This window comes from Anolis sagrei, chromosome 2 (assembly GCF_037176765.1).
Source record: "Anolis sagrei isolate rAnoSag1 chromosome 2, rAnoSag1.mat, whole genome shotgun sequence".
NCBI lineage: Eukaryota > Metazoa > Chordata > Lepidosauria > Squamata > Dactyloidae > Anolis > Anolis sagrei.
Window position 1 is genome coordinate 9,468,508 of NC_090022.1, and position 12,893 is coordinate 9,481,400.

The 12,893-nt window shown below is 46.3% G+C and overlaps 1 protein-coding gene across 2 annotated transcripts; it reads right to left on the bottom strand.

The window, feature by feature from the left end:
• Nucleotides 1–1,587: 1,587 nt before the first annotated feature.
• Nucleotides 1,588–10,932, bottom strand: LOC132766113 (zinc finger protein 436-like). 2 transcript variants are annotated; one of them, XM_067465242.1, is made up of 6 exons: nucleotides 10,819–10,932; nucleotides 9,726–10,221; nucleotides 9,287–9,431; nucleotides 6,750–6,817; nucleotides 5,424–5,550; nucleotides 1,588–3,251 (listed from the first exon to the last, which is right to left on the bottom strand). In XM_067465242.1, exons 2-6 carry the CDS (start codon nucleotides 10,161–10,163, stop codon nucleotides 1,891–1,893), a joined length of 2,139 nt encoding a protein of 712 aa, XP_067321343.1. In that variant the 5' UTR covers nucleotides 10,164–10,221; nucleotides 10,819–10,932; the 3' UTR covers nucleotides 1,588–1,890. The 2 variants fall into 2 exon arrangements, with proteins under 2 accessions (XP_067321343.1, XP_067321342.1); XM_067465241.1 differs by having other exon boundaries at nucleotides 1,588–3,254.
• Between the last annotated feature and the right edge of the window lie 1,961 nt (nucleotides 10,933–12,893).

Below are 12,893 nucleotides of genomic sequence, written 5' to 3' on the forward strand. Positions count from 1 at the left end.
ATGGAATTAGATATGGAATTGAGTGGAATGGAGATACAGCTGTTAATACTGTTTTTGACTGTTTTAATGAATGTTTTACTTATTGTTCTGATTGTTATTATATTGCTCTGTTATACAGAATGGCATTGAATTGCTGCCAAATGTAAGTTGTCCTGAGTCTCCCTTCGGGGGGGGGGGGGGGGTTTGAGAAGGAACGGGATAGAAATACTGGAAATAATAAATATAGATAAATAAAAACGTAATGTTCGCTTGTGGGATTAACATAACTCAAAAACCATTGAACCAATTGACACCAAATTTGGAGACAAGACACCTATCAGGTCAACGAGTGACCATCACTCATAAAAACATTGAAAAACACACCAGAAGAGACCTAAAAAGCCAAAAAACAAAACATTACACCACATGTGCAAAACCACATATATACACAAACACATATACACAAATATACACACATATATACACAAAAAAAACAACTTATACACAGACTGGGCTGCAGCAACGTGTAGCAGGGGACGGCTAGTAAATAATAAATCTCCCATCCCACTAAGTATAATAACCTGTCTCTCGAAGGAGAACAAGTGTCACGTTTAGAACTTGACCGCCAGAGGAAGGCCTGGAGTGAGACCCAAACCGGTCCTGTTCCACTCGGCAGAAGAAGACACGGCGCTGATTCCATCTCAGAGGGATTGCATAAAATCCAAATCATATTGTTTGCGATTACTGTGAATTTGAAGAGTATAACAGGTTTCTACAATGATTCGCTGAATTCACTTATTTTCTATTTTCTGTCTAAGTGGGCTATTTTGTGGAAGGCACAAGGGTTGGACCCACGACACCAACGGGGGCTTCAACTAAAGATGGCGGCAGAGATATTTATTTATCGTGTCATCAGCAACCATTGTATTACAATTCTAACAGAGCAAAACAAACACAGAGATTAAAAAGAAAAAGAAAAAGAAAAAGAAAAAAAAACCCACACAGATTTTGTAAATTTGGTATTTGGTTAAATGTCCTTTGACCAGTATCTGGCCACTTGGAGTGCCTCTGGGGTTGCCGCAAGAAGGTCCTCCATCGTGCATGTGGCAAGGCTCAGGGTGCATTGCAGCAGGTGGTCAGTGGTTTGTTCTTCTCCGCACTCGCATGCCGAGGATTCCACCCTGTAGCCCCATTTCTTAAGATTGGCTCTGCATCTCGTGGTGCCAGAGCGCAATCTGTTCAGCGCCTTCCAAGTCGCCCAGTCTTCTGAGTGCCCAGGGGGGAGTCTCTCATCTGGTATCACCCATGAATTGAGGCGGCAGAGATGTAGTGATGGAAGAAAAAAAATCTGTATTTCTAGGATGGTTAGTTAGATGTATTCTCTTCCTGTCAAACCATTGCTCATTGCTCCCCAACTTTTTTAAAAATAATCTTTATTGAAGGTTTTCCATAAAAACATTTAAAAGCAATTAAGAAAAGATAGAAAAAGTGGGAGAGAGAGAGAGAGAGTGATTCGAGGTGTGGCCTGACCAAGGCGGACTAGAGCACGGGTAGCATGACACTAAGAAGAAAATGGTCAAAGAAATGAGTCCAAAGTCACGCCAAGTGTTACTGGAAGCCATTTCATCTGCCACTTTATTACATTTTATTAATTTTGTCCCAGCTCTTTGGATGATGTCTCTCCTGTATCTAGTCTGTGATAGTTCAAAAGTTAAAAGCCTCAACTAAAACATTTCCCACATGTCTTAGCATTTGTATGTTTTTAGCCTGTGTATATTCTCTCGTGCTGGTTATGGAATGAAGTCTAAATAAAACACTTCTCATACCTCTGGATCTTTTAACCTTTCTATCCTTTGTGTAGATTTTAGTGGGTGTGGGGAAAGCAAAACATTTCTCAAACTTCTGTCATTTCTAAGACTTCTGTCCTGTGTGGAGTCTTTTGTGCCTCACCAAGGCTGAATGGTGAGCAAAACATTTCCCACACTCATCGCATTGGTATGGTTTCTCTCCTGTGTGGACTCTTTTGTGGCTAACCAAGACTGACTGGCCAGCAAAACATTTCCCACACTCCTGGCATTGGTATGGTTTCTCTCCTGTGTGGACTCTTTTGTGGCTCACCAAGGCTGAACGGCCAGCAAAACATTTCCCACACTCCTGGCATTGGTATGGTTTCTCTCCTGTGTGGAGAGTTTTGTGGCTCACTAATTGTGAACTTCGAGCAAAACATATCCCACATTCCTGGCATTGGTATGGTTTCTCTCCTGTGTGGAGTCTTTTGTGGCTCACCAAGGCTGAGAGGCCAGCAAAACATTTCCCACACTCCTGACATTGGTATGGCTTCTCTCCTGTGTGGACTCTTTTGTGGCTCACAAAGGCTGAATGGTGAGCAAAACATTTCCCACACTCCTGGCATTGGTATGGTTTCTCTCCTGTGTGGAGTCTTTTGTGGCTCACAAAGGCTGAGCGGTCAGCAAAACATTTCCCACACTCCTGGCACTGGTATGGCTTCTCTCCTGTGTGGAGTCTTTTGTGGCTCACCAAGGCTGAACGGTCAGCAAAACATTTCCCACACTCCTGGCATTGATATGGTTTCTCTCCTGTGTGGAGTCTTTTGTGCCTCACCAAGTATGAACTGCGAGCAAAACATTTCCCACACTCCTGGCATTGGTATGTTTTCTCTCCTGTGTGGAGTTTTTTATGGTTCACCAAATGTGAACTGTAAGCAAAACATTTCCCACACTCCTGGCATTGGTATGGCTTCTCTCCTGTGTGGGATCTCCAGTGGTCTATAAGTTGTGTAGTCTGAGTAAAACATTTCTCACACTTCTGGCACTTGTACCATTCCTTTCCTGTGTGAAGCTTTTTGTGCCTCATCAATTGTGAACTGGAAGCAAAACACTTTCCACACTCCTGGCATCTATATGGTTCCTGTTTCAAGTGTGAACTCTGCACAAAAGATGTCCCACACTCCTGGCTTATGATATCATCAGTTCCTTGAAAGATTTCTTCTTGGCTCCAATGTGGCGATTCGTAATCAGCAATACATTTTGCTGATATTTTCCATTTACAATGGCTTCTCCCAGCAATGACTGTCTTGTGAAGTATAAGTCCCATATTTTGCGTAAAACATTGTCCACATACATTGCATTTGTAGAGCCTTTCTCTGGCAGAATCTCCATTTTCACTGTGAGTTTGCTGGTGTCTAGGAAGGTCCCCGTTGTGTCCCAAATGCGTCCTGTGTTTGGTGCACACATTGCTCTTCTTCCAGTTATCTGCTGGGAAGAAGAAGGGCAGAAACAATCATTCCTCAGTTCTTGTGGGTTTTTTCGGACTATATGGCCATGTTCCAGAGGCATTTCTCCTGACGTTTCGCCTGTATCTATGGCAAGCTTTCTCAGAGGTGAGGCCTGCTGGAGCTGGGAAAAAAGGGGTTTTATATATCTGTGGAATGACCAGGGTGAGACAAAAGGCAAACGCAGCGCCCAAACAAGAATCCAGGAACATGAAAGGCACTGCAGACTACTGCAACCAGAGAAATCAGCCATAGCAGAGCACCTGATGAACCAACCTGGACACAGCATTTTATTTGAGAACACAAAAATGCTGGACCACTCTCACAACCACCATGTCAGACTACACAGAGAAGCCATTGAAATCCACAAACATGTGGACAATTTCAACAGAAAGGAAGAAACCATGAAAATGAACAAAATCTGGCTACCAGTATTAAAAAATTCTAAAATTAAAACAGCAGAGAGAAAAACAGGCAGGGACATCTAATCACCTTTCAAGAAGAGTTTGCTCCAGGCACAGTCAGCCCATTGTATGCTAATCAAGGTGGTCAGTTGAAAAGATTCACACCTAGCCCAACTTACAAAAGCCTTTTGTCTCACCCTGGTCATTCCACAGATATATAAACCCCTTTTTTCCCAGCTCCAGCAGACCTCACCTCTGAGGAAGCTTCCCATAGATGCAGGCGAAACGTCAGGAGAAATGCCTCTGGAACATGGCCATATAGCCCGAAAAAACCCACAAGAACTGAGTGATTCCGGCCATGAAAGCCTTTGACAATACAATCATTCCTCAGCGTGAGTGATGAGGACCCTAAGGAAGTGGGATAAGGAGCGGATTGAAAGGATTCCTAAAACAGCCTAGACATGGAAGTAGAGAAGATATCACTGTTGTTGTCTCCCCACCCCTTGTTCAGTCAAGGTGGACCCTGTGTGACTGCCTGGAGCCTCTCAGAGAGGGAGTGAGTGACACATGCTCCAGAGGCTCCCTGTTGCTCAGCCCAGCCCAGGTTTGTATTCTGTCTCCTTCTGTTGCCCATTCTTGGTTTGCCCCTGGAGGAAGACCCTCTCTCGTGGGGGGCCATCCAGTTGGGGTTTCCTGGTCTAGCTGCCCAGAGGGATGCTCTTGCTTTGCTGGGGGGACGCCAAGAGGAGTGGTAGTTCTCATAAAGCTTTTCCTCGATTTGAGTCTACTGGGAGGAGGCTAGTTGCCATGTAGTGGGTGGCTTTCACAGTGTTCAACCTTATTTCTCTCACATTTAGCAGCAACTTCCCATTGCACATTTGGGGGGGGGGGGGCAATGCCAGCTAGCTAGTAGACTTTATCAACAGGTGTAGGTTTAAGACACCCTGTGATTATTCTGCATGTTTCATTCAATGCTATGTTCGCCTGCTTTGCATGGGCAGACCTATGCCAAACAGGGCAGGCATACTCGGCAGTTGAGTAAGACAAGGCCAGGGCTGAGGTTCTTACTAATTTGGGGTCTGCACCCCATGTGCTGCCAGTAAGTTTCCGCAGGATGTTATTGTGTGCAGCTACTTTGTGCTTGGTGTTCAAGCAGTGTTTCCTACATGTCATTTTGATAAAGATTAGATATAGATAGTGGCATAGAGTTAGACATAGTATAGAAGTCACATTTAGTATTTATTTAGTAAAGTAAAGGCAGTCACATTCTGGGTTAAGTACAAGGCTGCAGAAGATCATAGGGTTTCCTTTCATACCGCGGAAACCAAAGGAAAGGAAATTCAGTTTGTTGAAATAAATGATTGTTTCCAATCTGTCCTTTGTGTAAAATTCCTTCTAATTCAACACAAGGAACACAGAGGCAGAATACACACACACACAGAGAGAGAGAGAGAGAGAGAGAGAGAGAGAGAGTAGTGTAACTGATCTGGAATTATTACTCTTGAGGGGTTTTCCAGGGGGCCCTGTTGCTGCGAGGGAGTGTGGTACGCTTCGACTTGGCTCCAGTTATGGAACCACTGTGACCCAGGCACCAAGTCCATGTTACACTCGTCATATATTTCCAACCAAATCCCTGCCTTGAGAACTCTCAGAGATTGGGATGATGGAGGATCCTGCTCCTACCAAAGAGCTGCTGACTGGGATGCTGCATTTTGAAACAGAAATCCCCAGGAATGAGGGGGCCTTACCAAGAGAGTCCACCATCCCACGAATCTCCTCCATGATCTGCATGTGCAAGGCTTTCTGATCAGGATCCAGGAGAACCCACTCCTCCAGGGTGAAAAGGACAGCCACCTCCTCAAAGGCAATTGGGCCCTGGAGGGAAAAGAAAGAGAAATCCTTCTCACCTGAGACTTGTATACCTGTGCATCTCACTGCTGGCTCATGTCCAACTTGTGATCTACTAACGCTCCAAGATCCCTTTCACATGGACTGTTGTCGAACCACGTTACCCACCCTGTATCTGTGCTTTGCGTATTTCCTACATTTCCCTTTTTATTGAAATTAAATTTTAGTTTTCAACAAGCTCTCTAACATGTTGAGGCCATTTTGAATTCTGATCCTGTCTTCTGGAGTATTATCTATCCCTCCTCATTTGGTCTCATCAGCAAACATGATAAGCATGCCCTCTGAACCTTCATCCAAGTCAATAAGAAAGGTGTGGAAGAGCACTGGGCCCAGGACAGAACCCCCAAAAGAGCCCTGCAGCACTCCTCCCTTCTTTCCAGGATAAAGAGGAACCGCTGGTGAGGACCCCTTGTCCATTCTGGAAGACAGAGACACTCTTTGCCTCCTCCACTCCGGTCAGACTTCTCCCGTTCTCCGGGAGTTCTCAAAGATTATTGCCAGTGGTTCTGAAACTTCTTCTGCGAGTTCCTTCAGGACTCTTGGGTGTGGTTCCTGTGGCCCTGGAGACCTGCATTCATTGAGAGTGGCCAGTTATTCCTTGACTGCTTCTTTACCTATTTTGGATCGCATTTCCCCTATTATGCCATCTACTCCATCTTGTTCAAGCAGAACACTGATTCCCTTTTGGGAGAGGACTGAGGCCATGCTCTCCCTCTTCCCCATCCCCTGTTTGCATCTCACCACCTTCTCCAGGCACAGACCCTATCACTTCTTCGTTTTTTCTTCTTCTACTGACACAACCAAAGAACCCGCTTTTCATTGTTTCTAATCTTTCTGGCAAGGTTGTCAGACCTTTTTCTTACTTATGCTGGATAGTTCTTTGAATTCTTTGGTGATTTCCCCCCTTTTTTGTTTCTCAAACATGTCCCTTTTTAAATCTTAGCTCAGTTGAAAGTTCTTTGAACATCCATTCTGGTTTCTTTAGACTACTCTTATTTATTTATTTTCCTCCCTGTTGGGACTGTTTGCAATTGTGCCTTCAGTATCTCACTTTGAAGAAACTCCCATTCTATCTTTTCTGTTTCAAGAGATCTTTAATTATGAAGCCTGGAAGAAATGGCCCCAGGCAGCTCCCTTCCTCCTCTCCCAGGAATCCTTCTGCTCACCTGATTCAGTTCCACTCCATCACAAAAGGGAAGAAAGGACTGAGGATTCGGCAACATCATTCCAGCCCCTGAGAGATAGAGAGAGAGAGCAAGGGGTGGAAAGCTGATCACAGAAACATGCCTCAGAGGTGACAATTACAGTCCTATAAAAATCCAGGGAAGCCATGCTCCCCATGCTCTCTTCTGCCTTGGTTAGACCACACCTGGAATCATACTGTGTCCAAGTCTGGGCCCCACAATTGTAGGGAGATGTTCACAAGCTGAAATGTGTCCAGAAGAAGGCAACTAAAATGATCAAGAGTCTGGAGAACAAGCCCCATGAGTAGTGGCTTAAAGAGCTCAGCATGTTTAGCCTGAAGAAGAGAAGGCTGAAAGGAGACATGATGAAGGCCATGTATAAGTATGTGAAAAGCAGTCATAGGGAGGAGGGAGCAAGCTTGTTTTCTGCTGCCCTGGAGACTAGGATGCAATGGAACAATGGCTTCAAACTACAAGAGAGGAGATTCCATCTGAACATGAGGAAGAACTTCCTGACTGTGAGAGCCATTCAGCAGTGGAACTCTCTGCCCCGGAGTGTGGTGGAGGCTCCTTCTTTGGATGCTTTTAAACAGGGGCTGGATGGCCATCTGTCAGTGGTGCTTTGAATGCAATATTCTTGCTTCTTGGCAGGGGGTTATTATTATTATTATTATTAACTTTATTTGTACCCCGCTAACATCTCCCGAAGGACTCGGTGCGGCTTACAAAGGCCAAGGCCCTCAAGAAAACAACAGCATAACAAATACAACAATAAAACTCATAAAGCAAACCAATAAACATTAAAGCAGTAACAGTAAAACAATAAAACTATACATCATAACACATTTAAAAATAGGGCCGGCCCAAGTGTAATGGATAAAGTTAAAAGTGCTGGACATGACAGGTGAAATGTAAGGATCTTAGGGTAGGTGTGATGTGCAGACAATCTTAAATCTCTAGTAAAGTGCGTTTGGGACATGATGCTTGGAGTTTCCTATTCTGGAAAGGCACACTGGAACAGCCAGGTCTTCAAACTCTTCCTAAAGACTGCCAACATTGGGGCTTGTCTGATGTCTTTGGGGAGAGAGTTCCAGAGTCGGGGGGCCACCACAGAGAAGGCCCTGTCCCTCGTCCCCACCAAACGCGCCTGAGCTGCAGGTGGGATCGTGAGCAGGGTTGGACTGGATGGCCCATGAGGCCTCTTCCAACTCTATGATTCTATGAAAGAAACCTACGAGGACATGTCCCTATGATCACAGCCCAAGAATATGTAAAATTTTAGGCTTTGGGACTTTGTCTCACAAGTAGTGCTGTGAGTAGGTTGGTGATTGTGAGAGTGGTCCAGCATTTCTGTGTCCACAAATAATATGTTGTGCCCAGGTTGGTTCATGAAGGGCTCGGCTATGGCTGACTCCTCTGGTTGAATCGGTCTGCAGTGCCTTTCATTTGCCTTAATTCATGTCTGGGCAATGCTGCTGTGGTGTTTGGTGGCCCCTCTGTAGACTTGTCCACAGCTGCATGGTGTACGGTAGACTGCTGCAGAGGTGAGAGGACTCCTCTTGTCCTTTGCTGAGCGTAGCATTTGTACAAACCCACCCTGGACAATCCACAGATATATAAACCTCACTTACTTAGTTTTCAACAGACCCCTCAACCTCTGAAGATGCCTGGCATAGATGTGGGTGAAACGCCTCTAGAACATGGCCATACAGCCCAAAAAATACATAGCAACACAATAATAATAATAATAATAATAATAATAATAAGCATTGCAATTAACAAAATTGAAGAAAAGTTGACAAGGAGAAGACCTGGTTCTGGCTCACAAATGGAACCCTGAAGAAGGAGACAGAAGAAGGCCTGGTTCTGGCAGGCCAGAAGCAAGCCATCAGAACCAATGCCATTAAAACCAAAATTGAAAAATCAGCGGATGACCCAAAATGCAGACTGTGCAAGGAAGCCGATGAAACCATGGATCATCTCCTCAGCTGTTGCAAGAAAATCACACAGACAGACTACAAACAAAGGCACAACTCTGTGGCTCAAATGATTCACTGGAACTTATGTCACAAGTACCACCCGCCAGTAGTAAAAAATTGGTGGGATCATAAACCTGTGGAAAATGAACATGCAAACCTACTTTGGGACTTTCGAATCCAGACTGACAAATTTTTGGAACACAATACACCAAACAGCACAATTGTGGAAAAGAAAAAAGTTTGAATTATCGATGTCGCCATACCAGGTGAGAGTCGCATTGAAGAAAAACAACAGGAAAAACTCAGCCGTTATCAGGACCTCAAAATCGAACGTCAACGGCTCTGGCATAAACCATTACTGGTGGTCCCAGTGGTAATGGGCACACTGGGTGCCGTGCCAAAAGATCTCAGCCGGCATTTGGAAACAAGACACAATGACAAAACCTTCTCAAGCTCAAACTGGGGATGTGCTACACTCCCCTCAAAGGGGAATTTCCACTGGCATAAAACACCAAAACTCCCAGAAGGGTTCCTTCTTACCCTGCCAGGCTGCAGCCCCCTCTCCTTCCTCTCCTTCCTCTCCTTCCTGCTTCAGCTCCTTCTGCCGGATGCTCTGCGTGGTGTCCAAGTGCGGCTTTTCTGATGCAGGGACATCAGGCTGGACTTCCATGCAATTATTTTGGGCCTGGAAGAGCAGATAGTATTCCAGAAGTAGTACGGAGAATTTTCAAAAATATCACAGATGTATGTGCGGAAACTGCATGGATTTTTTTAAAGAATAACTTCTGAGATGGCACCCTAACTAATGCTACACTTCCCCTCCCATCATTTCCAGTGTGATATCCAGGCTCAATAAATTTGGATAGAGCAGCAACCGAGCTTACAGTGGATATGGAGGTGAGAGCAGGAGGGGCAGAGATGTACGTTCCATCTATCCATCAGCCCCAAGGTGAGTGAAGCCAAGAGGCAATGCTCTCACCTGTCCGTCCTGCTTCTCGTCCTCTGCCCGACTCAGGAGGAAGCCTTCTGCCAGGGCCACCGCCTGGGAAGAGGTCTCTGCCCCACACTCTTGGACCCAGCTCCCCATCTCTGGGGGCAGGATGCTCAGGAACTGCTCCAGGATCACCAGGTCCAGCATCTCCGCCTTGGTGTGTTGCTCTGGCTTCAGCCACTGGCGGCAGAGAGAGTGGAGGCGGCTGCAAACCTCTCTGGGTCCCTCGCCCTCTCGGAAGGAGGAATCCCTGAAGCGCTGGCACTGGATGTGCGCATCCAGGAACGTCTGCGTAGTTCCTTCCCAGGATTCCCCACTGCTCCCGGAGGCCTTGCCTGCTTCAGGTCCAGGTGAGTTGGGTCTCTCCATGTTGGAGCCACTGTTGGATGAAGAACCCAACTGTATCCCAGATGCGTTTCCTCCCATTTCTCTCAAGGGAAAGAAATCCCTCCACAGGCTGTACTCCAAAATGCTCACGTTTCTTCTGTGAAAGAAAGGCAGAATCAGAGAACAGGTTTCAGGAGGCTTTTTCTTGGAGAGTGAACTCACAAGCCCATTATTGACTTCAGAGCCAGGTCATGTTGTTTGCTGTGTATACTTTGGTTTTATTTTGTTGTCATATGTTGTCCGGGCTTGGCCCCAAGTCAGCCGCTCTCAGTCCCCAGATTATTATTATGATTATTAGGAATGCTGGGCCCTCCTTCCTTCCACTGGGGCCTCTGCTTCTCCAGCCTCCAGGCCCACCTGGCCTCCCAGTGAGCTCCCATTCAGTCCCAACCCAGGCTGGATCCCCCCAAGTTCCCTTCAGCTGAGGCTCCCTCATCCAGGGCCTCTCTTGTACTATTTACAAACTCTATGTTCAAGAGACTTGAAATAATAGATCTCTCAGCACTCTTCAATGGGAATAGAAGTGGCTGCACTCCTTGTTCTCCCCAGTTGGAGAATGTGGGGACCCCCAACCAACCCCAGGTGAGGCCAGGCCTGGCCCCCCTTTGGCCCTCCCTCCCTCCCTCCCTCCAGGAGTTTTGGGCTTCAGCTCCTCTTTGGCCCTTTGGAGAAGGAATGGGAAAAGAGGACTCACCGGAAGGAAGAGAGGGAGGAGGAAGAGGAAGAGGAGAATGAGGAAGGGAGAGGCCAAAGGGGACACTCTCCTCTCCCAGCCAGGCAAGGAAGGGTGAAGGGGAGGGAGTCTGGTTCCTAGAGGGACCGGAAAGGTGGGTCTGGGAGGAGGCCCACTTCCTTCCTGCCTCTCTAGGCACCACACTCGCTCCCCTTAACCCTTCCTTGCCCAGCCTCACCCTGGAAGGAGGGGAAAGAGCCTCTCTCTCTCCAAAGCACTGGAAACAAAGGACTTCTGGTGTGAGGCAATTGGGATGCCCAGATGTTTTACCCTCCTGTGGGAGGCTTCTCTCATGAGAAGTTGGAGCTGACAGACAGGAGCTCACCCTGCTCCCCGGAATCGAACCACAGACCTTTCAGTCAGCAGTCCTGGCAGCACAAGAGATTAGAATCAAACCCACCGCAGAGGATCTGGCCCAGCTTACTTGTCCGAATGCATCTCCCTCTACGTCCCGCCTCGCAGTTTAAGATCATCCGGGGAGGCCCTGCTCTCGCTCCCGCCCGCATCGCAAATACGTCTGGCTGGGACGAGAGACAGGGCCTTCTTGGCCGTGGCCCCCCGCCTATGGAACGCACTTCCCACTGAGGCTAGATCAGCTCCGTCCCTCTTGTCATTTAGGATGAAATTGAAGTCGTGGTCCTGGGACCGGGCTTTTGGACAACAGGCACAGATTTTATTTATTTATTTTCAGCATTTATATTCCGCCCTTCTCCTCACCCCGTAGGGGACTCAGGGCGGATTGCAGTGTACACATATATGGCAAACATTCAGTGCCAATTTTGACATACAACATATACAGACATACACAGAGGCTATGTAACTTTTTCTGGCCGCCAGGGGAGCTGTCGCTTTCATCGCTTTCATCGTCCATCTGCGACACTGATGAAGCACTTCCGCATTCCCCGCATGCTTTTTTGCTGGCGTGCTTTGCCTCATAAATCAGTTAATTTAGCCTCCCCACACTTTAAGGTGGTACCTAATTTTCCTACTTGATGGATGCAACTGTCTTTCGGGATGCAAAGGTCGACAACAGGCTACCCAACTGGTTGGAAACCCACTCCAACCCGAACTCACGACCTTTTGGTCAGAGTGATCTTAATGCAGTTGACACTCAGCCAGCTGCGCCACAATCCCGGTGCTTCCCACCGAGGCAAGATCGGTTTCGTCCCTCTTGTCATTTAGGAATAAATTGAAGTCGTGGTCCTGGGACCAGGCTTTTGGACCACAGGCACAGATAGCACTTTGGATATGGAATTGGATGTGGAATTGACTGGAATGGTGATACGGATGCTAATACTGTTTTAATTAATGCTTTACTTATTGTTTTGATTGTTATCATATTGCTCTGTTCTATGTAATGACATCAAATTGCTGCCAAATGTAAGTCATCCTGACTCTCCCTTCGGGGGTTGAGAAGGAACGGGATAGAAATACTGCAAATAATAAATCTTGATAAATAAAAATGTAATGTTCCTTTGTGGGATTAACAACTCAAAAACCACTGGACAAATTGACACCAAATTTGGACACGAGACACCTTTCAGGCCAACGAGTGACCATCACTCATAAAAACATTGAAAAACACAGCAGAAGAGACCTTAAAAGCCAAAAAACAAAACATTAAACCACATGTGCAAAACCGCATATATATACACAAACACACATATACACAAACATACACACACAAAACACATATACAGACTGGGCCACAGCAACATGTAGCAGGGGACGGCTAGTAAATAATAAATATCCCATCCCACTAAGTATTAAAAACCTGTCTCTCTAAGAAGGACAACAAGTGTCACGTTTACAACTTGCCCGCCAGAGGAAGGCCTGGAGTGAGGCCCAAACCGGTCCTTTTTCCACTCGGCAGAAGAAGACACGGCGCTGATCCTATCTCAGAGGGATTGTATAGAATCCATTTAATATTGTTTGTGATTACTGTGAAATTGAAGAGTTTAACAGATTTCTACAATTATTCGCTGAATTCACCATTTTTCTATTTTCGGTGTAAGTGGGCTATTTTGTGGAAGGCA

Bases quoted from the DNA above. Each gene is read 5' to 3' on its own strand.
- LOC132766113 (XM_067465241.1), bottom strand. From the start codon at position 10,163: ATGGGAGGAAACGCATCTGGGATACAGTTGGGTTCTTCATCCAACAGT. The intron at 5,551-6,749 runs GTGAGCAGAAGG...TTTTCCCTCCAG, and splicing joins ATGGAGTGGAACTGAATCAG to GGCCCAATTGCCTTTGAGGA. The intron at 3,255-5,423 runs GTAAGGCCCCCT...TCTTCTTCCCAG, and splicing joins TGGGATGGTGGACTCTCTTG to CAGATAACTGGAAGAAGAGC.